The sequence below is a fragment of the Capricornis sumatraensis genome, chromosome 17 (assembly GCF_032405125.1).
Source record: "Capricornis sumatraensis isolate serow.1 chromosome 17, serow.2, whole genome shotgun sequence".
Lineage (NCBI taxonomy): Eukaryota > Metazoa > Chordata > Mammalia > Artiodactyla > Bovidae > Capricornis > Capricornis sumatraensis.
In genome coordinates this window covers 42,220,472-42,243,019 of record NC_091085.1, presented here as the reverse complement: position 1 = coordinate 42,243,019, position 22,548 = coordinate 42,220,472, and the positions used below count along the sequence as shown (strand labels likewise).

At 38.3% G+C, this 22,548-nt stretch overlaps 1 protein-coding gene across 1 annotated transcript; it reads right to left on the bottom strand.

The window, feature by feature from the left end:
* Positions 1–13,568: 13,568 nt before the first annotated feature.
* IL21 (interleukin 21) lies at positions 13,569–20,709 on the bottom strand. The gene is made up of 5 exons (XM_068990313.1): positions 20,542–20,709; positions 20,400–20,435; positions 15,596–15,751; positions 13,683–13,760; positions 13,569–13,592 (listed from the first exon to the last, which is right to left on the bottom strand). Exons 1-5 carry the CDS (start codon positions 20,707–20,709, stop codon positions 13,569–13,571), a joined length of 462 nt encoding a protein of 153 aa, XP_068846414.1.
* Between the last annotated feature and the right edge of the window lie 1,839 nt (positions 20,710–22,548).

Below are 22,548 nucleotides of genomic sequence, written 5' to 3'. Positions count from 1 at the left end.
GTGGAGTAGTTTGGTAAGGAGCGGTAACGGGCCCTCTGATATGTAGGACTTGTGGTATGTGGGACGTGTTAAACTTGAGAAGTCACTCTTTGTGCTACAAAATGATTTAGCTCCAAAACTGGGCTTTTGAGAATTAGATTGTAGCCCCCAAAAGGAGATAACCTATATAAAAAATATATATAATAAATATATATAATTATATTTGAACAAATATATCCTGAAACTGCCTCATTTTTATAATAAAGTTAATCTTTGCCCTAAGCCTTCTTCTTAGTCAAAAAATAAACTTTTAAGTGAAAAAAAAAAAATTACACTTACTGTAGTAAATATAGGTAGTGCCTGCCCAGATGCCCTTGGATCCTTCTCATCAGCTCTGTGTACCCATCCAATCTGTACCCTTTGGTGATGTAAGACACTCCAAGGATGGCACTTGGGCACTGGAGCAGCCTCACCTGTGTCTTAAAGCTCCACAGACATGTAAGTGGCTGCGAAAGTACAAAAACTCAGTCCCTTGTATTCCAGGCAGAACTAGCAACTCTGAGGTGTAATGTTGCTCCAGGGCACCCTGCAGGATTAAGATGAATCTGGGGCTTCACCTGAACCCAGGCCTGACTTTCCCTTTCCCAGTCCTACTTTCCTCAGTCCCTTCCAGGTTTTTTTCCTATTTCCTTAGTAAACCACTTGCACTGGAATCCTTGACTCAGGTTCTACTTCTAGGAAAACTTGATCAGGAATACTTATTGTTCTCTCTCTTTCTGTATTTCTCTATTCTCTCTCATTCTTTTTCCTTTTGTATGTTAAATTTGGATATGTTCTTGAATTAAAGATTATATAGGAAAAACAGATAACAAACTTTTCTCCTCCAAATCGACCATCTCTCAGCCTGATAGTAAGATGGTAACATGACCAGAGTTAATTTTAAAAGACAGCTTTAAAGATGCAATTTTTTAAGATGTTATTTAAAGATATTATTTTTAACTAAGCTACCACAACCTAGAATCTTCCTTGGTAACAATTGGGAAAAACTTCACTCTCCTCCCTGTTTAAAATTGACTCCCTCATCTGCCTCACACATGCCATCTCTCTAGCCTCTTTCTCTGCTTGTATTTCTCTATAGCAGTTCTCCATAGCACTTGACCATCTCATTCAAATGAGTGAAGGAAAGCTAAAGAAAGTGAAAAAAATAAAACAATGTGTAACATTTGAGGAAGGCTTCTTAAAAAGAATATTTCATTATGAATGGGAAGGTAGAGAAAGAGATATTTAGGGATTCATAAGTGGGTGTATGATACTTTGAATTTTCTATTTTTGTAAGGGTAGAAAAGATAATCATATGGAAGAGTTTCAGTTGTATGACTGGAAGTCATCGAGATGTTTTATCTACCAGCAAAAGAACTCTAGACAATAAAACCCCAGAAGTTTTCTTTAGAAAAATATTTTTGCTAAAATTTTAATGATAAGTGGAATTTATGTTTTCATTTTTATCTTCCAATTTTTGGATTTCAGAAGGCCCATTGCAAAAATAAATAAAAGCTGTGGTTACATCTGATAAGAGGATGGGGGGAAATTTGCAGAAAATGCATGATACCCCAAAGTCAAGAAAAAGCTATAAGGGAAAAAAAATTAGTATACTACTTGCATAAAAACAAGAAAGCAACCTGTGCATTGGGGATTAAAACCCAATGGCACAGGAAACTCAAACACTAGCTCTGAATCAACCTAAAGGGGTGGGATGGGAAGGGAGATGGGAGGGAGGTTCAAGGGGAAGGTAATATATATATACCTATGGCTGATTCACGTTGAGGTTTGACAGAACACAAAAGTCTGTAAAGCAATTAAAATAAGTTTTTAAAAAAAATTTTTAAGGAAATGAGGCGATCAATTAAAAAATTATGAGAATGTTTCCTCAGGCTTGCCCACGCTAAAAGTGTCTGACTGGATTTCATTTAGATTTCCCTATAACGAGTTCCCTCCCATGATGAAGGGGTTATCCTGTTTCCAGATATCTTTTGAGGGTATCTTTAGAGATGCCTCAAAAAGGTCTACATTAGCTCTCCTCTTTTCATTTTTTAACTCTTCTCTTTATTTATTTATTTTTGACAATTTCGGTCTGCTTTATGCTGCCTGAGAAAACTCAGATGGCATCCATTATGGCTGAAGCTGGGAGTGGGGGCAGAATACCCCTTCTTGTAGGAAGGTGATCTCAAGAAAATGCTTCAGGAAAATAAAAAGTCATTTCCTAGAAATAAAACAATACCTAAACAAACAAAAAATACCTAATGGCAGAACTTCACAGAACCACCTGTAGTTTCCATTGGCATTCCCAGAATGCCAACCGTCACAGAACCCACCAGTAGTTTCCACAAATATCTGAGTTCCTTCCATGTTCAGGGCATCATTCTAGATGCCAGATATATAGCAGTGAACAAAAAAGACCAAATCTCTGTAGAATTAAGCTTACATTCTACACATAAATTCTTAAAATATATATGTCCAGAGTGGAAATACTATGAAGGAAAATAAAGCAGGGGTATGTATGGAGAGGGTTGCAATTTAAAATACAGCCTTAATCAGAGAAGACCTAGTGGAGAGATGACAACTGAACATGGTAATGAAGGAGGTGAGGCAATGGGCCACATGGACATGCGGCAGGAGAACATCCCATAGGAATGCAAAAGAGTGGGGTAAAAGTAAAAACAGCGACAAGTTTTATTTTCTTGGGCTCCATAATCACTGCAGATGGTGACTATAGCCATGAAATTCAAAGACCTTTTCTCCTTGGAAGAAAAGCTGTGATGAACTTAGACAATGTATTAAAAAGCAGAGACCACTTTGCCAACAAACATCCATACAGTCAAAGCTATGGTTTTTCCAGTAGTCATGTACAGATGTGAGAGTTGGACCATAAAGAAGGCTGAGCAATGAAGAACTGATGTTTTCAAACTGTGGTGCTGGAGAAGACTCTTGAGAGTCCCTTAGACTGCAAGGAGATCAGACCAGTCAATCCTGATGGAAATCAACCCTGATTTTTCATTGAAAGGGCTGATCCCGAAGCTGAATCTCCAATACTTTGGCCACCTAATATGAAGAGCCAACTCATTGGAAAAGACCCTGATGCTGGGAAAGATTGAGGTCAAGAGAAGAGGTGACAGAGGATGAGATGGTTTGATGGCCTCACCAACTCAGTGCACTTGCATTGGAACAAACTCAGGGAGATAGCAAAGGACAGGGAAGCCTAGCATGCTGCAGTTCCTGGGGTTGCAAAGGGCTGGACACAACTTAGCAACTGAACAACAACAATATGTCCAGAATGGTAAGTACTATGGGGAAAAATAAAGCAGGGATGTTGAGGGGTTGCAATTTAAAATACAGCCATAGTCAGAGAAGACCTGGTAGAGAGGTTGACACCTGAACCTGGTAATGAAGGAGACTATAGACCACATGGACATTTGTGGGAAAGCATTCCAAAGGAAGGAAAAAGTGCAGATGACTTAGGTAGGAATGTGGCTGGAGTGCTGGAAAACAATGACAGTGTGGCTGGAGTTGAGTAAGAAGAGTGAAAATTAGGTTAGAGAGATGAGGGGTAGATGGGACATGGCCTTGTAGCCCCTGTTGTAAGGCTTTGGCTTTAACATGAATGAGGTGTGAGCCTTTGGAACATTTTCAGCCAAAAGATGTCATATTCTGATTAGTTTTTAAAAGATCATTCAGGTTGCAAATAGATGTTGGTGAAAGGCAAGGACCAAAGCAGGAAAACTATTTAAGAAGATACCATCATCTGGGTGAAATTTGTAGGGGCCTATATAAAGTGGGAGTTGGATTCTAGAGATATTTTTTGAAAACAGGTGTCAATTATCACTGGCTTTGGTGAGAATTAAATTCAATGTGAAAGAGAAAAGTCTCAAGGGAAATTTCAATGCATAATCATGTATTTGTGTTTTGTTGTCATTTCAACAACTTAGTTGCTAAATCATGTCAGGCTCTTTGCGACTCCAAGCATCATAGCCTGCTAGGCTCCTCTGTCTGTGAGATTCTCCAGGCAATAATACTAGAGTGGGTTGCCATTTCCTTCTCCAAGGGATCTTTGTGACCCAGGGATCAACCCCACATCTCCTGCATTGCAGGTGTATTCTTTACCACTGAGCCAGCTGGGTGTGTTTTGTTCAACTTAATTATGTAAACATCTATTTCCTACTGTGGGTTATCTAACATATATAAGGCATTGTGCTAGTGAAATGCAGTTTCTCATGCCAAAGAGCTTATATTCTGGGAAGGGAAGCAGACAAATAAATCAATAAATCTGTGTATTGTTTGTATATACCACATTAAGTCTAATAACCAAAGTATGCTCAGTTTCTGAAAGTGGGGAGAGATTAACACTGTCACAGAGATAGAATAAGGCAATGATGGAAATCCTTCTAAAGGAAGTGATGACTACATTGAATATTGATGGATACTTGAGGGGTTTTCTGGCTGCTGAAGAGGAACTAAAAAGCTTCTTGATGAAAGTGAAAGAGGAAAGCAAAAAAGTTGGCTTAAAGCTCAACATTCAGAAAACGAAGATCATGGCATCTGATCCCATCACTTCATGGGAAATAGATGGGGAAACAGTGGAAACAGTATCAGACTTTATTTTGGGGGGCTCCAAAATCACTGCATATGGTGACTTCAGCCATGAAATTAAAAGACACTTACTCCTTGGAAGAAAAGTTATGACCAACCTAGATAGTATATTCAAAAGCAGAGACATTACTTTGCTGACTAAGATCCATCTAGTCAAGGCTATGGTTTTTCCTGTGGTCATGTATGAATGTGAGAGTTGGACTGTGAAGAAAGCTGAGCACCGAAGAATTGATGCTTTTGAACTGTGGTGTCAGAGAAGACTCTTGAGAGTCCCTTGGACTGCAAGGAGATCCAACCAGTCCATTCTGAAGGAGATCGACCCTGGGATTTCTTTGGAAGGAATGATGCTAAAGGTGAAACTCCAGTACTTTGGCCACCTCATGCGAAGAGTTGACTCATTGGATAAGACTCTGATGTTGGGAGGGATTGAGGGCAGGAAGAGAAGGGGACGACAGAGGATGAGATGGCTGGATGGCATCACTGACTTGATGAACGTGAGTCTGAGTGAACTCCAGGAGATGGTGATGGACAGGGAAGCCTAGCATGCTGTGATTCATGGGGTCGCAAAGAGTCGGACACGACTGAGCAACTGAACTGAATTGAACTGAACTGAACTGAAAAAGACAGTGGAAACATAATAGAGAGGTCCCTGCAAGTAAAAACACACAGAGGGATGAAACAAATGTGGTATGTCTAGGAAAACAGAAAAAGATTAGATTGGCTGGAATGTGAAATTCAAAGTAGGAGCTGAGTGGAGCAGACACTAAAGGATTTTCTATCCCCTGCTCCATGCATGGGCTATACAAGGGAGTGGAGAAGGAAATGGCAACCCACTCTAGTATTCTTGCCTGGAGAGTCCCATGAACAGAGGAACCTGGCAGGCTACATTCCATGTGGTTGCAAGATTCGGACAAAACTTAGCAACTAAACCACTACCACCATACAAGGGAGAGCCAGTGAAAAGTTTTAAGTATGGGAGAATTTGATCATACTTAAGTTTTCTAAAACATCACTCTGGTGGCCATGTAGAGATAGATTGGAAAGAGGAGGAGACAAGAAACCTGAAGCCCAACAAAATTTATTGCAGCCATTGTTGAAAACCTGAATTAAGGCAATAGCAGAGGAAATAGAAATGAAAGGATGGACTTAAAAGTTAGAAATAGCAAAGCCCAGTGGCGAATTGGATACAGTGTACAAGAGAGAAGGGGAGAGTCTTGGAGGCTGGGAGATGTGTTCCCATCAATTAAGATTAGAGATCACTGCCATCATAGCATTATTTATAATAGCCACGATATGGATGTAACCTAAGTGCGCATGAAACAGAAGCACAGATAAAGTAGATATAGTATACAGTGGAATTCTACTCAGCCTATAAAGGATGGAATCTTTTTTTTTTTTCCAGCAACCTGCATAAACTTTGAGAGTATTATGCTAAGTAATATAAGTCTGACAGAGAAAGTCAAATACCATATGATTTCACTCAGACGTGCTATAAACAGACAAAGAAGCAAACCAAAGCCTAAATAAATGATCAAATCAAACCAAACCAAAACAGAAACATAGGTGTAGAGGAAGGAGCAGTGGTACTGGAATGGAAAAGGCAGGAGGGGGAGGGTGAAATGGGTAACGGGGACCTTATGTATGGTGACAGATGGAAACTAAATTGTTGGTGGTGAGCATATTACAGGTTATACATAAGTCAAAATATATTATTGTACACATGAAATATAAAATGTTCTAAACCTGTGTTACCTCAGTAAAAATAAATCAAAAAACAAAATTAAAAAAATAATAGAAATGATAAAGATCAGGGAGAACTGGAAAACAAAGAAGGTTGTGGAAGTTGGGGAAAGTGATGAGATCAAGTTTGGCATGTGAGATAAAGGTGAAGAGCCTGGAGATTAAACATGAACATCTCCCATAAGGGCCTGGAAATTAGTAGAGAGGAATAGCCTTTATCTGTAGATTTAGGGGTCAATGACATGTACAGGGGTATCTAAAATAACAAGCTGCAAAGAATATAATCGATCTGATTTTGGTGTTGACCATCTGGTGATGTTCATGTGTAGAGTCTTCTCTTGTGTTGTTGGAAGAGGGTGTTTGCTATGACCAGTGTGTTCTCTTGGCAGAACTCTATTAGCCTTTGCCCTGCTTCATTCTGCACTCCAAGGCCAAATTTGCCTGTTACTCCACGTGTTTCTTGACTTCCTACTTTTTGTATTTCAGTCCCCTATGATGAAAAGGACATCTTTTTTGGGTGTTGGTTCTAGAAGGTCTTGTAGGTCTTCATAGAACTGTTCAATTTCAGCTTCTTCAGTGTTACTGGTTGGGGCATAGACTTGATTTACCGTGATACTGAATGGTTTGCCTTGGAAATGAACAGAGATCATTCTGTTGTTTTTGAGATTGCATCCAAGTACTGCATTTTGGACTCTTCTGTTGACTATGATGGCTACTCCATTTCTTCTAAGGGATTCCTGCCCACAGTAGTAGATATAATGGTCATCTGAGTTAAATTCACCCATTCCTCGGATCATGAACTCCTTATGGCCAAATTCAGACATAAATTGAAGAAAGTAGAGAAAACCGCTAGACCATTCAGGTATGACCTAAATCAAATCCCTTATGACTATCCAGTGGAAGTGAGAAATAGATTTAAGGGACTAGATATGATAGACAGAGTGCCTGATGAACTATGAATGGAGGTTCGTGACATTGTACATGAGACAGGAATCAAGAACGTCCCCAAGAAAAAGAAATGCAAAAAAGCAAAGTGGCTGTCTAAGGAGACCTTAAAATAGCTGTGAAAAGACAGGAAGCAAAAAGCGAAGGAGAAAAGGAAAGATATAACCATTTGAATGCAGAGTTCCAAAGAATAGCAAGGAGAGATAAGAAAGCCTTCCTCAGCCATCAGTGCAAAGAAATAGAGGAAAACAATAGAATGGGAAAGACTAGAGATCTCTTCAAGAAAATTAGAGATACCAAGGGAACATTTCATGCAAAGATGGGCTCATTAAAGGACAGAAATTGTAGGGACCTAACAGAAGCAGAAGATATTAAGAAGAGGTGGCAAGAATACACAGAAGAATTGTACAAAATAGATCTTCAGGACCCAGATAATCACGATGGTGTGACCACTCACCTAGAGCCAGACATTCTGGAATGTGAAGTCAAGTGGGCCTTAGGAAGCATCACTACGAACAAAGCTAGGGGAGGTGATAAAATTCCAGTTAAGCTATTTCAAATCCTGAAAGATGATGCTGTGAAAGTGCTGCACTCAATATGCCAGCAAATTTGGAAAACTCAGCAGTGGCCACAGGACTGGAAAAGGTCAGTTTTCATTCCAATCCCAAAGAAAGGCAATGCCAAAAAATGCTCCAACTACCACACAATTGCACTCATCTCACATGCTAGTAAAGTAATGCTTAAAATTCTCCAAGCCAGGCTTCAGCAATACATGAACCGTGAATTTCCAGATGTTCAAGCTGGTTTTAGAAAAGGCAGAGGAACCAGAGATCAAATTGCCAACATCCAATGGATCATCAAAAAAGCAAGAGAGTTCCAGAAAAACATCTATTTCTGCTTTATTGACTATGCCAAAGCCTTTGACTGTGTGGATCACAAGAAACTGGAAATTTCTGAAAGAGATGGGCATAACAGACCACCTGACCTGCCTCTTGAGAAACCTGTATGCAGGTCAGGAAGCAACAGTTAGAACTGGACATGGAACAACAGACTGGTTCTAAATAGGAAAAGGAGTATGTCAAGGCTGTATATTGTCACCCTGCTTCTTTAACTTATATGCAGAGTACATCATGAGAAATGCTGGGCTGGATGAAGCACAAGCTGGAATCAAGATTGCTGGGAGAAATATCAATTACCTCAGATATGCAGATGACACCACCCTTTGGCAGAAAGTGAAGAAGAACTAAAGAGCCTCTTGATGAAAGAGGAGAGTGACAAAGTTGGCTTAAAACTCAACATTCAGAAAAGTAAGATCATGGCATCCAGTCCCATCACTTCATGGCAGATAGATGGGGAAACAATGGAAACAGTGGCTGACTTTATTTTTCTGGGTTCCAGAATCACTGCAGATGGTGATTGCAGCCATGAAATTAAAAGACGCTTACTCCTTGGAAGGAAAGTTATGACCAACCTAGACAGCATATTAAAAAGCAGAGACATTACTTTGCCAACAAAGGTCCATCTAGTCAAAGCTATGGTTTTTCCAGTGGTCATGTATGGATGTGAGAGTTGGACTACAAAGAAAGCTGAGCACCAAAGAATTGATGCTTTTGAACTGTGGTGTTGAAGAAGACTCTTGAGAGTCTCTTGAACTGCAACGAGATCCAACAAGTCCATCCTAAAGATCAGTCCTGGGTGTTCATTGGAAGGACTGATGTTGAGGCTGAAACTCCAATACTTTGGCAATCTGATCTGAAGAGCTGACTCATTTGAAAAGACCCTGATGCTGGGGCAGATTGAGGGCAGGAGGAGAAGGGGATGACAGAGGATGAGATGGTTGGATGGCATCATTGACTCAATGGACATGGGTTTGGGTGGACTCTGGGAGTTGGTGATGGACAGGGAGGCCTGGCGTGCTGCAAACAGGGGGTTTGCAACAGTCAGACATGACTGAGTGACTGAACTGAACTGAAAACAACAGGAACTTATTTGACTGTTGAAGGAAAAGATTTACAGTGAAAAGGTGCCCAGGGATAGAATCCTCAAGAACATCATCTTCCAAGCAGAGCCACAGGAAAGCAAACCAACAACTGACACTGAGAATATATGGTCAGAGAGTTAAACAAGCAGGAGGATAAAGAGCAGCCTCCACAGTCAAAGAGGGAAAGGAGAGAGTAATCAAAGGTAGCAAAGATCACAATGAGATCAAGTAAAATAAGGATTTAGACACATTTGTGAGCTGGGTAATTTGGAGGTCATTGTTGATCAGAGAAAGGACAGTTTTAATGATACACTGGTAATGTGTGGTTTGGGTAGAATCAGATGATAATGGTTTGAAGTGGATAGGAGATAAGATTGTCTAGACACATGTGTAGACTACTCTTTCAGTGAGCTTGACTTTACATGAATACCCAAACCTCCCTTTTCCACATGAGGTGAGGCCATGCCCACACTAACCTGTGGACTAGAGTAGATGGAGGTAGATATTGAAAGCAGGTGAGTGTTTCGAGCTGAGAGTGAAGTGGAGAAGTGACTCCAGTAAGCCGGATAGGGGAGTTTATGAGGGTCTCCAAAGGTAAGGGGCCAGAGCCAGTGACTGAAGCTGGATTAGGGAAGCAAGACAGACATCTAGGTAGGGAGTTTGTAGGCAGGTCCTTGAGAAGAACGAGATCGTGTGTGTTGCTGGATCTGAAGTTCAAGGGTTTGATCAGGGGCCCAGGCTCAGTGGGGAAAGAGGGGAACTAATAAACTGAGAGAATCAATAGGGTGAAGGCCTGGCTATCATGTTAAGTCTCAGGACACATTAGTAGAAGGAGGGCAGTTTGAGAGCAAAGAGACTAGCAGGTGATGGCATTTTATATATAAAGATTTCAGACAGACTGGTTCCAAGTGCTATAGTGTGGTACATGGCCATGGGAGTGATCTGATGATAGAGTAAAAGATGCCCATATTTGAAACTGAGGCACTCAAGTTTCTGGGAAGCTATAGTGTTGGTGGCACCCCACTCCAGTACTCTTGCCTGGGAAATCCAATGGATGGAGGAGCCTGGTGGGCTGCAGTCCATGCGGTTGCAAAGAGTCAGACACGACTGAGCGACTTCACTTTCACTTTTCCCTTTCATGCATTGGAGAAGGAAATGGCAACCCACTCCAGTGTTCTTGCCTGGAGAATCCCAGGGATGGCGGAGCCTGGTGGGCTGCCGTTTATGGGGTCGCACAGAGTCAGACACGACTGACGTGACTTAGCAGCAGCAGCAGCAGCATAGTGTTGGTGGAATCCTCCTCATGGTCACTGAAGTCACCCCGGGTGATGGAATAAATTTGATTCAGGAAAAGAATGCCTGAGTCCTTGGTGAACATGGAAGAGTGTTCAGAAGATGACAATCATCAATAAAAAGTAAGGGGACAGCAAAGTTAGATGGGACAAACTTCAAAGGAGAAATGAGTTTTGTGCAAGAATATGCGTGCAATAGGCGTTAGGAAGGATATCTTCAATTGCTCTTGGAGAGCTGCACAGGAAGTGGTGTCCTTGAAGTAGGGACAGAAAGAGGAAAGTCCTATTTCAGTGAAAGTATGTAAGGAGAAAAGATTGTCTTTATTATATACATGTAAAAACTTCATGCTCTCAGAAACTAAGGATCATCTTTTATTTTCTACTGAAACTGTTAAATTACAGGTTTCCAGGGAATCACAAAAGACAGTTGTACTGACTGGGTAGTATTTAATATGACCAGGTCTTAAATAAGAAGCCATGAACATAAACATTTAAAACCAAATATATAATAAATAATCATTAAGTTATAAAGTACATAATTCATATTAAAGCTAATTTTCAGATGCAAATGTAATAATACAATAGAGCAATAATAATAATAATGCTATAATTTTATGTGTCCAAAGAAGACACTTTCAGCTAAAATGGTAAAAGTCATGATTAATTTTCCCTGAACCCCCATGACCTAGAGAAACCTCTTTCTTTTTTCTTCCTGCCTTCTTTCTTTCCTTCCTTTCTTTCTTTCTCCCTTCTTTCTTTTTTTCCTTCTCTCCAGTTTTTTTTTTTTTTTTGAAACATATCCTTTGTCCCTGCAGCAAGTGTTGCTAAAAACGCTGTTGAAATAATGTTGAACAAATGATCGGTTCAGTAGAAAGTTTTACTCAGAGCTGTGGTCAGATGTTTCTGTGAGAGTATCCAGAACTTTAGAGACTCATAGACATATAAAGCTCAAAAAAAGATAGAATATTCCTTAGAGACTAAGTCCAACACCCTTATTCTACACATAAAGAGATGGAAACCAAAACAATTTAAGCAAGTGACCATAACTTCATATCCAGTGAAATTTCAGGTCTATTGTATCACCATCCATATGTGAACAGCAATTGTGACAGATCAGCCCCAGATCCTTTTGGAGGCTGGTCTTGAACACAGAGTAGTGAAGACGCAGCATTTTGAGTCTCACTTCTTCATCTTGCATATTCTGATGCACTGCTTTCCTTGGGGTGTTGTCAGGATGTTTACCTGAATCTTTAAACTCAGTTTAAAACTCGCCCCATTAAGTTATTTTTACTTTTAAGGTAGAATTTCTGGTCAAAAGGATTAAAACAGAGATTTTTAACAGTAAACACACCAAAATAAATACATTGTTTTAAATATAAAATCACAGTGTCAAAGAAACCAACAACTATAAAGCCCAGAAATTAGAAATAAGGACTCCATCTTTCCCAAGTCAAATTCATGCTAACACTTTCCACTATTTCCCAACAACCTGGCCTGATGCTGAGGCAGGCTTTAGGTGAGTATTATGATCACAATGCATATGATTTCTTTGTAATAACATTTTAAAAATTTAAAACAGAACACCCTGTTTCTGATGATCACACATCTCATTGAGAGTTGATGAAATACTGATTCCTAACATACATTTTAGAACCATAAATTATCTATACTTGTCCAAAAAATATTTTTAAGTAGATCATTTTCTTCTTAAGAGTGTAAAGCATTTTCCATACAACGTCCTCTTGCACACTCACAGCTACTTTAACAATAAGAGATTTTCAAATAGCTTATAACATTCTAGTGAAAATTTTTCTAGCGTTTTTAACTTTATATTTAAATAAACTGCTGGACTTGATATGAAATGGCAGTTAGAGCAAGTTGCTTGTTTTTACTACCCATGATTGATAGTAAAGATTGTGATGCTTATGCAAAAGTCTGTTTTCTACTAGGAGTCCTGGACTCCTGATTTGTCTTCTGATCTTGACTGTGTATAGGTGACTGAATTTGCCTTATGCAGAACATACAAACACGAAATGTCTGTCTGTTTAAAAAGCAGAAAGAAAGGAAGCTCACTCCCATACAGTCTTTATAACAATTTAAGAAGAGCTACAAGATTTTTTAAATTCTGTTTAGTTCCAGAAGACCATCTAATGTATGTCCCTCTACCGATTTTAATTGCCATTTCCAAAGGCTTAGAATGTTAACTGATAAAGGGACTTGAGTTGGGGAAGGTACTATTATACCCATTTAGAGGAAAAAAGTCCAGAAGAGTCTATTCCGTAAATACATTCATATGTATAGTATTAAAATATTTTTGACAGATTCCAATAAAGTCAAAACTTTGGGAGCCATCTGGTAAAGCTATCCCCCAAATAAATCACATATTTATATGTTAGGCATTCTGAGATTAAAAAAAAAAAAAAAACCTCTTCAGGTATAGATTTTAAACACTTAGTCAGATATCGATTTTAAACACTTAAAAGTACAAAGGCTTCAACTTTTATTTTCACCCTATGCTTCTATATTTTTCAGATTGAGTGAAGGTATTACACCTTTTAAGTTTTGATCATCAGAAACCTCATTCTTTTTGCGATCCAGATCAAGGTTAATATAAGATCAACAAATTCCCAAACTGAATTTTTGGTTAAAATTTTTAAGCTTCTCCAAGTGTCATAGATGAGCATTAAGATAAAGTAAAAACTTTAGAAGCCATAGAAATCTATAACATAAGAAATCAGACTCAAATTGAGTAGAAAATCTTTTCAAGTTGACTAAACAGAGCATGTAGATCAAACTGAAGTACTGCATAGTGAGTTTGGAGAAATAATCCTGACCTTGAACACTCATCTGAGTGTTCCCCGCATCACTTATACATTGTACTTGTCCACTTGGAATACCAAGAAGTGAGTTTCACTGCTGTGTTAAAGTATGCAATATAGTGTCCGGCTTCAAGTGATATCTTCAGGAACCTTCATATCCCATGTGTTCTAGGACAGATGCTGATGAATCATCTGTGAAAATAGAATATCATGAGTAACCTCAACTTAAGAAGCCATCTGGGTAAGGATGAAATAGAAAATAAAATATAATTTGTTATATACCTTTTGAATGAGCGATTTCAGTCTTTCTAGGTATTCCTTGGGTGGTTTTTTCTCATAAGAATCACAAGAAGGACATGTCTAGAAATCAATGAGAGAGTAATAATTTTCTCTAAAATGTTTTTCCTACTCAGTAAAATGTTCATTCAAATTTTATGTTTTCCAATTAGAGACATAAATCATGTTCACTGAAAAAAATTTGAGAAACACATGAAATAGTTCAGAAAAAAACAGTGAGAAAAATCACTTGACATCCTAATCTCAGAGATAATAACTGCAATATTTTGATATGTGTCCTCCTGGTAATTTTTTTCTTTGCATTTATGTTTACATTGGTTATTAATTTGCCTTTTTTATACTTAACATATCACAAGCATTTCCTACATATTAAATATTCTTCAAAAATATAGCCCATAATGGTTGCTTTGTATTCATACATAGAATTGAAGTGTTACTATTTTTGGACACATAGATTGCTCCTAACTTTTCACTATTGTATACAGTGCTGCAGTGAATATCTCTGAGTAATTTTTCATATACTTCTTTATTTTATTTAATAAACTACTAAAAGTAGAATTAATAAGTAAAAATGATAAAATATTTTAAGGCTTTTGAAGTACATTATTAAACTATTTTATCTCTATTCATATAGAATATTCTTACCATTATTGGGCATTGTTAAAATTTTTTAATTGGAAAAAAATAAGATTTCTTTTCTTAACTTGCATTTATTTGTTCATGAGGGCATTAAACAATTCTTTACATGTGTATTGCCCACTTACATTTCTTTTTTTAAAAAAATCTTTTTTATGTTTTTTATCCTATTCCTATTGGAATACCAGAAACCAGACCATTGCTTGCTATTGAGCATCTCTAATGCCAGTTTGATGTTGTGGTGAGAGGTATTTGAAAGATAAGAGATTTAAGTTCTAATTCTTATAATGGCACTTAACATTTGTGGGGCTTGGGACAAGTCACTTAACATCCTTGGTCTCGCTTTCGCATCATTCAGATGAAGGTGCTTCACTGAATAGTTCTAAGTTCAGTTCCAGCACTACCGTTTTGTTTCTTTGATATCTGTTTCAGAGACAGGCTCAGCTCTTTCCTTCTTGAGAAAAATTTTGGAGAGATACTTTTCACATTCTAACCTTGCCAAGCAATCAAAGGAAATAAAAATCATTTTGATATTGTAATTAAGAGTTCATTTGCTTACATGTGCAATCCCTTAGAAGAGGGAGAGAAAAAAAATTCCAGTAATTTATCTTATGTGTTCATCCAGTGATTTTGATTAGTGCTTGAATTACGAGATTATCAGCATTCCTCATGAGTTGGCATAAAAGGAAATATACAAAAGGTTCTCAGGACCCCCAAAACTAGGGAATATTGAAATCCCCTAGCCAAATAATGGGGTCTATCACTTTAAATTGTAGCACTGACTCTGCAATTATATAGGACGGTAATATTTTTTAAAAGAGGAAGGCAGAGATTGAGATTTATCCTGGTGTCTTGAAGGCTGTCTCTTTTCTTGTAGGAAAGCTAGGGTCTAGCTCTTATTAATAAAATTGCAAGTTATATGTGATCATATAATGAGAGGAGAATATTTTTTAATTCTTAAGTCACAGCTGGATCCTCTGCCTAATGACTTCCTCACCTCAGAAAGCTATATTAACTTATTTCACCTACCAGAGACCATTAGCAAATTCTAATTGGCTATTAGTACTTTCAGGTCTGTGGACTAAAAAGAGGTGATTTCACTTCTCAAAACACTCTATGAGAAGGTGTAACATGTAACTGGAAGGAAGGCACTGGAGGCTCTGGCTGCGTGTGTGTGAGTGTGTGTGTGTGTGTGAAATTGTGTAAAGTAATAGATACAGTTAGTAAGCACAAATAAGATAGATGACAAACGACAGTCTTACTAGTTCATGTTTCTGTCTTCTCCCTGCATTTGTGGGAGGCAGTTTCCTCTTCAGCTGTTTAGTTAATATGTTGATTATCTTTTCATTGTCTCCATTATTTGCTGACTTTAGTTGAACCTTCTGAAAACATGAAAAAGCTGACCGCTCACAGTGTCTCTGAAAGAGAAATTATTTGTGTGCAGGTTAATGAAAGTCATTCAGAAAGGAAAAATTACCTTCCCAATCCTTTTTTCTTGCAGTGCCTTGGATCACATTCATTTCAGCAGACAAATGAGGAATGATTCATGTCTTACTTAATCTTTGGGCTGAAGAGGAAACTCTTATCATGTGAAATTCCCCCGTGTTAGGGGCGAGAGGACATTTCCCTGTCTCACAGACAAGAAGATGGAGCCTCACTTTGCCACAGTTCTATCCTCCTGTCATTTTGCGGTTTGAGTGTTGGGCAGAACTCTTGGTGTTTCTGGGAGGGTTAGTTTGGTTGCAGAACACACGTTATAAATTATGACACTCTAAGAGTTACATTATGGCTTGTGGCAGCTTTGGGTGAGTTATTCTATGGTGTGTTAGTCATTCAGTCGTGTCCAACTCTTTGTGACCTCATGGACTGTAGCCCACCAGGCTCCTCTGTTCATGGAATTCTCCAGGCAAGAATACTGGAGTGGTTGCCATTTCCTTCTCCAGGGTATCTTCCCAACCCAGGAATCAAACCTGGGTCTCCTGCATTACAGACAAATTCTTTACCATCTGAGCCACCAGGGAAGCCCCTCTGCTGTGGTAGTCTGATTAAAAATTGTTTCATTTGTCAGTTTCTCTCTTCAGTGTACATAGGACTTTCTAATAGTGACATATATGTCTTGAACAACACCTTTCCTGTACAATGCCTGGCATAGTGAATGCTAGTGCATGCTCAACAAATATTTGCAGAGTGGACAAATGAATTAAGTGAGTTTAAAACCCCTCCTTTGGGGAAATGAAGTGGGTGCCTACCTCAGATGGTACATTCCACATCTAAGATAGAGTCCACCTGCCGTAGACCATGTGTGACTTTTCTAAAATCCCATTCACACTCTCAAGTCAGTCAGGGTGGGATCTGCCTGAATCAAGTGCTTGAGGAATAGAATTTGAGATGTGCCCTCCCCACCCCCGCACCCACAAGGGAGGGAAGACTGTCCCTTATAAAGTAAGAGTAATGTCTCAGAGCATGGTGAATTGGGCAGATCATGGATCAAAAAGTTGATTCTTGGTTTAGTCAAATAACCAGTGGCTAGTGAATAAATCAGAATCTTAGAAATTGAACTGAAAGTGAAATGGAATTTACTGGAAGAACAAAATGTATACTGACTTGTTGGAATCATTTTCACACTGATCTGAGAACTTGTATTCAGGTTAATTTTTTCTTTCAGCAAATGCCTGTGTATGATGCTGTTCTCCCCAACCCCCCAACAAAGTTGCTATATCTTCATTTCACCAACGTGCATGAAGCTACTGCCATGTATCCAGAAGCTGCAACTTCTCTCAGTTCCTACAAGGCCCATCATATATACAACAATATTACCTGAATCTTCCCATGGACAATCAGCTGAAAATAGCATCTGGCCTGCTTTGCATTTTCCAGCCTATATGCTTACCCAATATGAATGTTGGTTAATAACATGCACCTTTAAGACACAACCCCATCAGATTTGCTTTGCATACGTAGCCACAAGCCGAAAACCAGCTTATCTGGTTTCCTTATATCAGAGCGGCTTGCCTGTCATAAGGGTGAAATAATGTCCTTTACATATGTTTGCCAAAATGCTTATTTAATAGAAACTATTTATAAATGTTAATTATAGCACTTTTTTTTCCTTGAAAACCACATGTTCATGTTTGTTGAAGTTTTTTCTTTTCTCTTCTTTTTGACCACAACCGGCTTAACTTACTGGAAAAAAATAATATTCATATTTAAAGAGGTAAATTTTCCAGCTGAAACTGAAAACGCTAACTGCTTCATCCGTGATGATCTGAGAAACCAGCATTTCTCACAGAGGCCCATTTTGCTGAGTTAACATTAACATGTGTATGTTGAAAGAAAACTAGGTTCCAAAGAAGTGTAGGGGCCTACGAAATGAACTCCCTTAAGACAGTATTGCAAAGAGTGGTCAAGACAAGTGAGCAAAGATTTTGCACCTGAGAAAGCCTTTCTGAATATGTCTGAATGGCATCTGGACGCCGATGCTCCTACTGATGCGGCTGTGCTATCTCTACTGTGCGTCCTTGCTCACCCATGTCAATACACAGTGGAATTTTGCTTTGTGCTTTCTGCAAGCAGCACAGCTGTCCCTGGCAGTCCGTGGTCCAGGACAAACAGCTGCTGGATTCGGCTTCAGATGCACATCAAAGGCAGCCTCAAACAGGAAAAGAAGCAGAGAAGCTGCCCTGCTAACTGCTTTAAGGATGCATTGAGATGGGGAGTAGAGAGGTTAATCTTGACTGGGGCTGCTGCAGGTGCCCTGTCACTCAGGATGACCCTGAGTTCATGTGCAGCACCACCACGTGGGAGCAGAACCACTGCTTTCCTTTGCTGTGCCTTGCAGACTCAGAGGGCAAGGCTTTGCTTCCCTCATCCTTTAACACCTGGAAGCATTAGTTTTGCAGAATAGAGGAAGCAGTAAGGAAATCAAAAGCAAGAGTAACCACTCTTGTCTTTAGCCAGAGAACAGTCAAGAGCTGCTTTTGCAAGTAGGTGAACTTGGCTTTGTTGATTGCAATTGAATATTTGAAAATACTTGCCTCCTTACAATTTCCTTTTGACCTGTGTAGCTTTTTTTCCAAAGAAAGCCCTGGCCATTCATACTAGGAAGTTTTGCCAATGGGGTAAAATTACCTTTGTCCCGCTTACAAACTAGGTTTATATCAGGGTTTCTCAGTAGTAGCACTGTTGACATTTAGGGATAGATAATTCTTTGTTGTTAGGGCTGTCCTGTGCATTCTAGAATGTTTAGTAGCATCCCTGGCCTCTACCTACTAAATGCCAATAGAAACCTCCACACACACAACTGTGGCAACCAGAAAGTTTTCCAGATAATGCCAAATGTTCTCAGAGGGCAAAGTCACCACCAGATGAGCACCACTGGTTATATAATTAGAAAGAGAAAGAAAGTTACCTGGTGAGGCCAATTAGCAACCTTAGATAATCACTGTCAACATTTATATGCAACATTTTAATGAATTTATTTTCATTGAACTTTTTAATGTTTTAAAATCTCTGATAGACTCTGCTTTGATGCAAGTCCTGAAAACTTGATATAACGCTACTATGACCTTGATCTATTTTCTTCTCTCCAGGGTTTGCCTGCCAGCATGGCTTAAAATCTTAGTTATACCATTATTCACTTGTATCATAGTAGCATTGCTTGATCTGATTATTAGATAGACACAATGTCACTGAGACAAAATCCTGTCATTATGATATAAGATAAAAAAACATCTGCTTTAACAAAGCATATAAAAAGAGTACCCACTGGATCAACTTAAGTTAGAAAATGGGATATTTTTCTTATTTTGCAAGTCATAGACTGCAGCTAAGAAACTCCAGAAAGGACTCTAACCACAGCAGTTACACAAAAGACATAAGATGCTGAAAAATACATGTTTGGATAATTAGGACATTAAGAAACAGACTTACTTTTTGAAAAAGTCTTTCCAATAAGCTGAATGTGCTACTTTCATTTTAGATGCTGCTTATTAGAAAAGGACTTAGTAAATGAGAGTGGTTAGGTTCAGAGACAGAGAGTGAATTTTAGAGAAAAGCAATAGTTGTGACTCATTCACTTTCTAAACTTTTACAGAGTCATTTACGATAATTGTTTTCTTTGCAATGTATCTTCATAAGTCTCCCCTTTGTAGTGTCCTAATTACTGGTAGTACTTTTATAGTTATTCTAATTTATGCAGTTAAAGCTCTGTGACAGTGAAACTGTTTCCCCCAAATGCATTTATATCCTCAGGATACCAAACATTAAGACTAGATAGAAGTTACCAAGGGAAAGATCAGCACACAGTACTCTTGAACTACATGCTACGCCTCTTCTTCCTGGGACCTCATGGATTTAAATGGCTTAAGATAACGGGATGAGTTGTTGAAAATTGTCCTTTCAAAAGACCTCACCGAAGGCCGAAGACAAGACCTATTCAGGCCAAGGTATATGGGAATTATATTGTAAAGGATAGCCTTGATTTCCATACCAGTATTACTCCATGCTGTTCTGTAATCTACTCTTTCTTTCTTTCCTTCTCTTTTTATTCCTTCTTTCTCTGTCTCCCTTTTACCCTTCCTTCCTTTCTGCCTTTCTTTCTTTCTTTCTCCCTTCCTTTCTAATTATCAAGAACTGAATTCTGCTTCTATGGCTTGTGTCTATGTTTCATAGATTTACAAAGAAGGCTCAAGAACGTTTATGCACAGACTCTTAAAATGTAATTACTTGGTCATTGTTCAGAAAATGATCATAGTATAGATTTATTTTCTAGTTTTGTTTTTCTGGCTCAACAGTACTACTTGGGAATACTCTTAGAGATACTTGAAGATAAAAATATATCATATAAGGTATGTAATGTTTTATAGATTGGCTTGTTGGTAAATCAATGAATATTTGGGCAAATTAGAAATAACTATGTAGTAAATATATTATTTAATAACTAATTATTAAATCACAAAATTCATTGATAGTAAGTCTATTTCTAAATAATCATGTTAATGCCTTCCTTAATTGGATTTTAAAACTTTTATCAAATGCATTTTCACAAACAAATTCGACTGGTCTTACCTTTACATCTTCCGGAGCTGGCAGAAATTCAGGATCCTAGAGCAAAAGAAAATTAGTTCTGAGTTATTTTTATGTCAAAAAGCTCCTTTTATAGTAACTGAAGAATATTATTTGAATTTTATTGTGCCCAGTATGGCCTTACCAAGTCATTCACATAGTTTTTCAGCTGATCAACAATGTCTATAAGTTGACGCAGTCTAATAAAGAGGCGATCTTGCCCTTGGAAGCTTGACTTGTGGGCCACTGTCCCAGAGAAGATGACCATCAGGCAAATGACTATTCTCTCCATGTTGCCAGGAGTGGATCTCATAAGTGCCAGTAGAGCAAGACCTTGGTCTCAGTTTTCACTTCAGTTTGTGAACAGGTTGTCAGAAAAGCTACCTATTTATTCATCCTTCAGGGAGAGGTAAAGCCCTCCCATTGCAGCCTGGAAATCTTTGTAAAATGGATGAATGTGAGTAACTCTTTTTTCTTTTCCACTGGCTAGGTATACGTGTGCATGCGCTAATGCGTGGGGGCAGGGATTGATGGAGTTAACAAAATGTGCCCAATCTGCATCTTAGACAGGAAAAAGAGAGACATGGGTGAATTCCAATTTTCAGCATGAATCAAGAAGTATGCACAGTAAATAGTAAGTACTACAAGATTTCAAAGAAGTAAACAAAACACTTTGATCTCTCTCTCTCTGCCTGCCCTAGCATCTCACCTGTTTTCTCTGACAGTCATAAGGGCACTTCAATAATGAGTAAAGTGGCAACATGTGCTTTCTTGCAGGACTTTTTCTTATGGTAATAACTAGTCTTTTTGACTGAGATCATCCAATATCCATCATAAAGGTAGGAGGACAGCTACCTTTTAGGAAATTTTAAACATCAAGTGTATTTTCCAAATTAGCAAGAATATTTTAGTTTCTTAATCAGGTTAAATGGTTTAAAGTAAAATGTGCTTCCAACTCTGCTCCCAAGCATCTTTAAGTAACATTAATTTCAGCCTCTGATTTATACATATTGTTCCATCCCCAATCAAGATCTCATTCTACCTTCATTAAAAAATAATGCAACAATTGAGTGAATGAAAAAGCTAATACTCATTCCTCTCCAAACCAAAATTTTATTTCAAACAGCAAAATCCAAAAATATCTCCAACTCTTTTTTTCTTTGAGTAGTGTTACTTCTTTCTGTTAGATATCATTTTCTCTGGGTACGAACAATACATTTCTAACTATGATCAGATAGAGATTAATGAAAGGCTCAAAGTCCACAAGTGGTCTGTCATCCTCCTCTCTTCAGCTTCTCCTGTCCCTGCTACTCTTTACTCATTTGAGAAAGCTGAATATGATATTATAGAATCATGGAAGTAGTATTGTAGCACAGTCAATTGAGTCTTACAATAAAACTCTTGGCTATGGATTTTTTTATCCATTTATTTCTTCATCTATTTCATCACATGCTTACAGCTATACTTTTTTCTAAAATGTTATGTGGCTAAGATAAATTGGACTTTGGACTTGCTTTGAAGGTTGTTTTTAATCTTTATACTATAAATATCTATTCAAGAGTATTCAGGTTTCGTCCTACAGAGTAATAAAAATCTTACCATGTAATCAAGAAGTCCTCCCTATAATCATTAAATTTCTACAGGGTAGGGTTGATGTATAAACCCACGAACTGCATTTGGACTTGGGGTTGCCACTTTGCATCTCAACATTGCCCGCATCAGCTTTGTTCATGCTTTCTTTATCTGTTAAAGAGACGTGAGTCTCCTTGAAGATACTAACCACAGTGGTTAAGAGCCCAATTTCTAAAGCAAAGTGCTTGAATTCAAATCCAGGCCCTAACAATGAGTTACATATTAATTGTTGTACATATGACCCTGGATATGTTATTGCAAAAGGAAGATAAGTACAGAATCTAATTATAGGGTTGTAATGAGGCTTAACTAGACATTTCAGGGGGAAAAGGGCCAAGTACATCACACAATAAAATCTCAGAAGATATGTGTGCTGATCATGGATGAGGGTAGAGAGAAAAATTCATAAAAGCCTAGAGAAGCCAAGCTGATCCATGGAAGGAAGAGCACAGGTAGATCAGCCAAAATGCATGGGTGTGGCTGTATTTGCCATAAGAAAGTTTTGAAGTCTTTAGTGCTG

Bases quoted from the DNA above. Each gene is read 5' to 3' on its own strand.
- IL21 (XM_068990313.1), bottom strand. From the start codon at position 20,709: ATGAGATCCACTCCTGGCAACATGGAGAGAATAGTCATTTGCCTGATG. The intron at 20,436-20,541 runs GTAAGGCCATAC...CTTTTGCTCTAG, and splicing joins AAAACTATGTGAATGACTTG to GATCCTGAATTTCTGCCAGC. The intron at 15,752-20,399 runs GTAAGACCAGTC...TTTCTCTTTCAG, and splicing joins CAGCTCCGGAAGATGTAAAG to AGACACTGTGAGCGGTCAGC.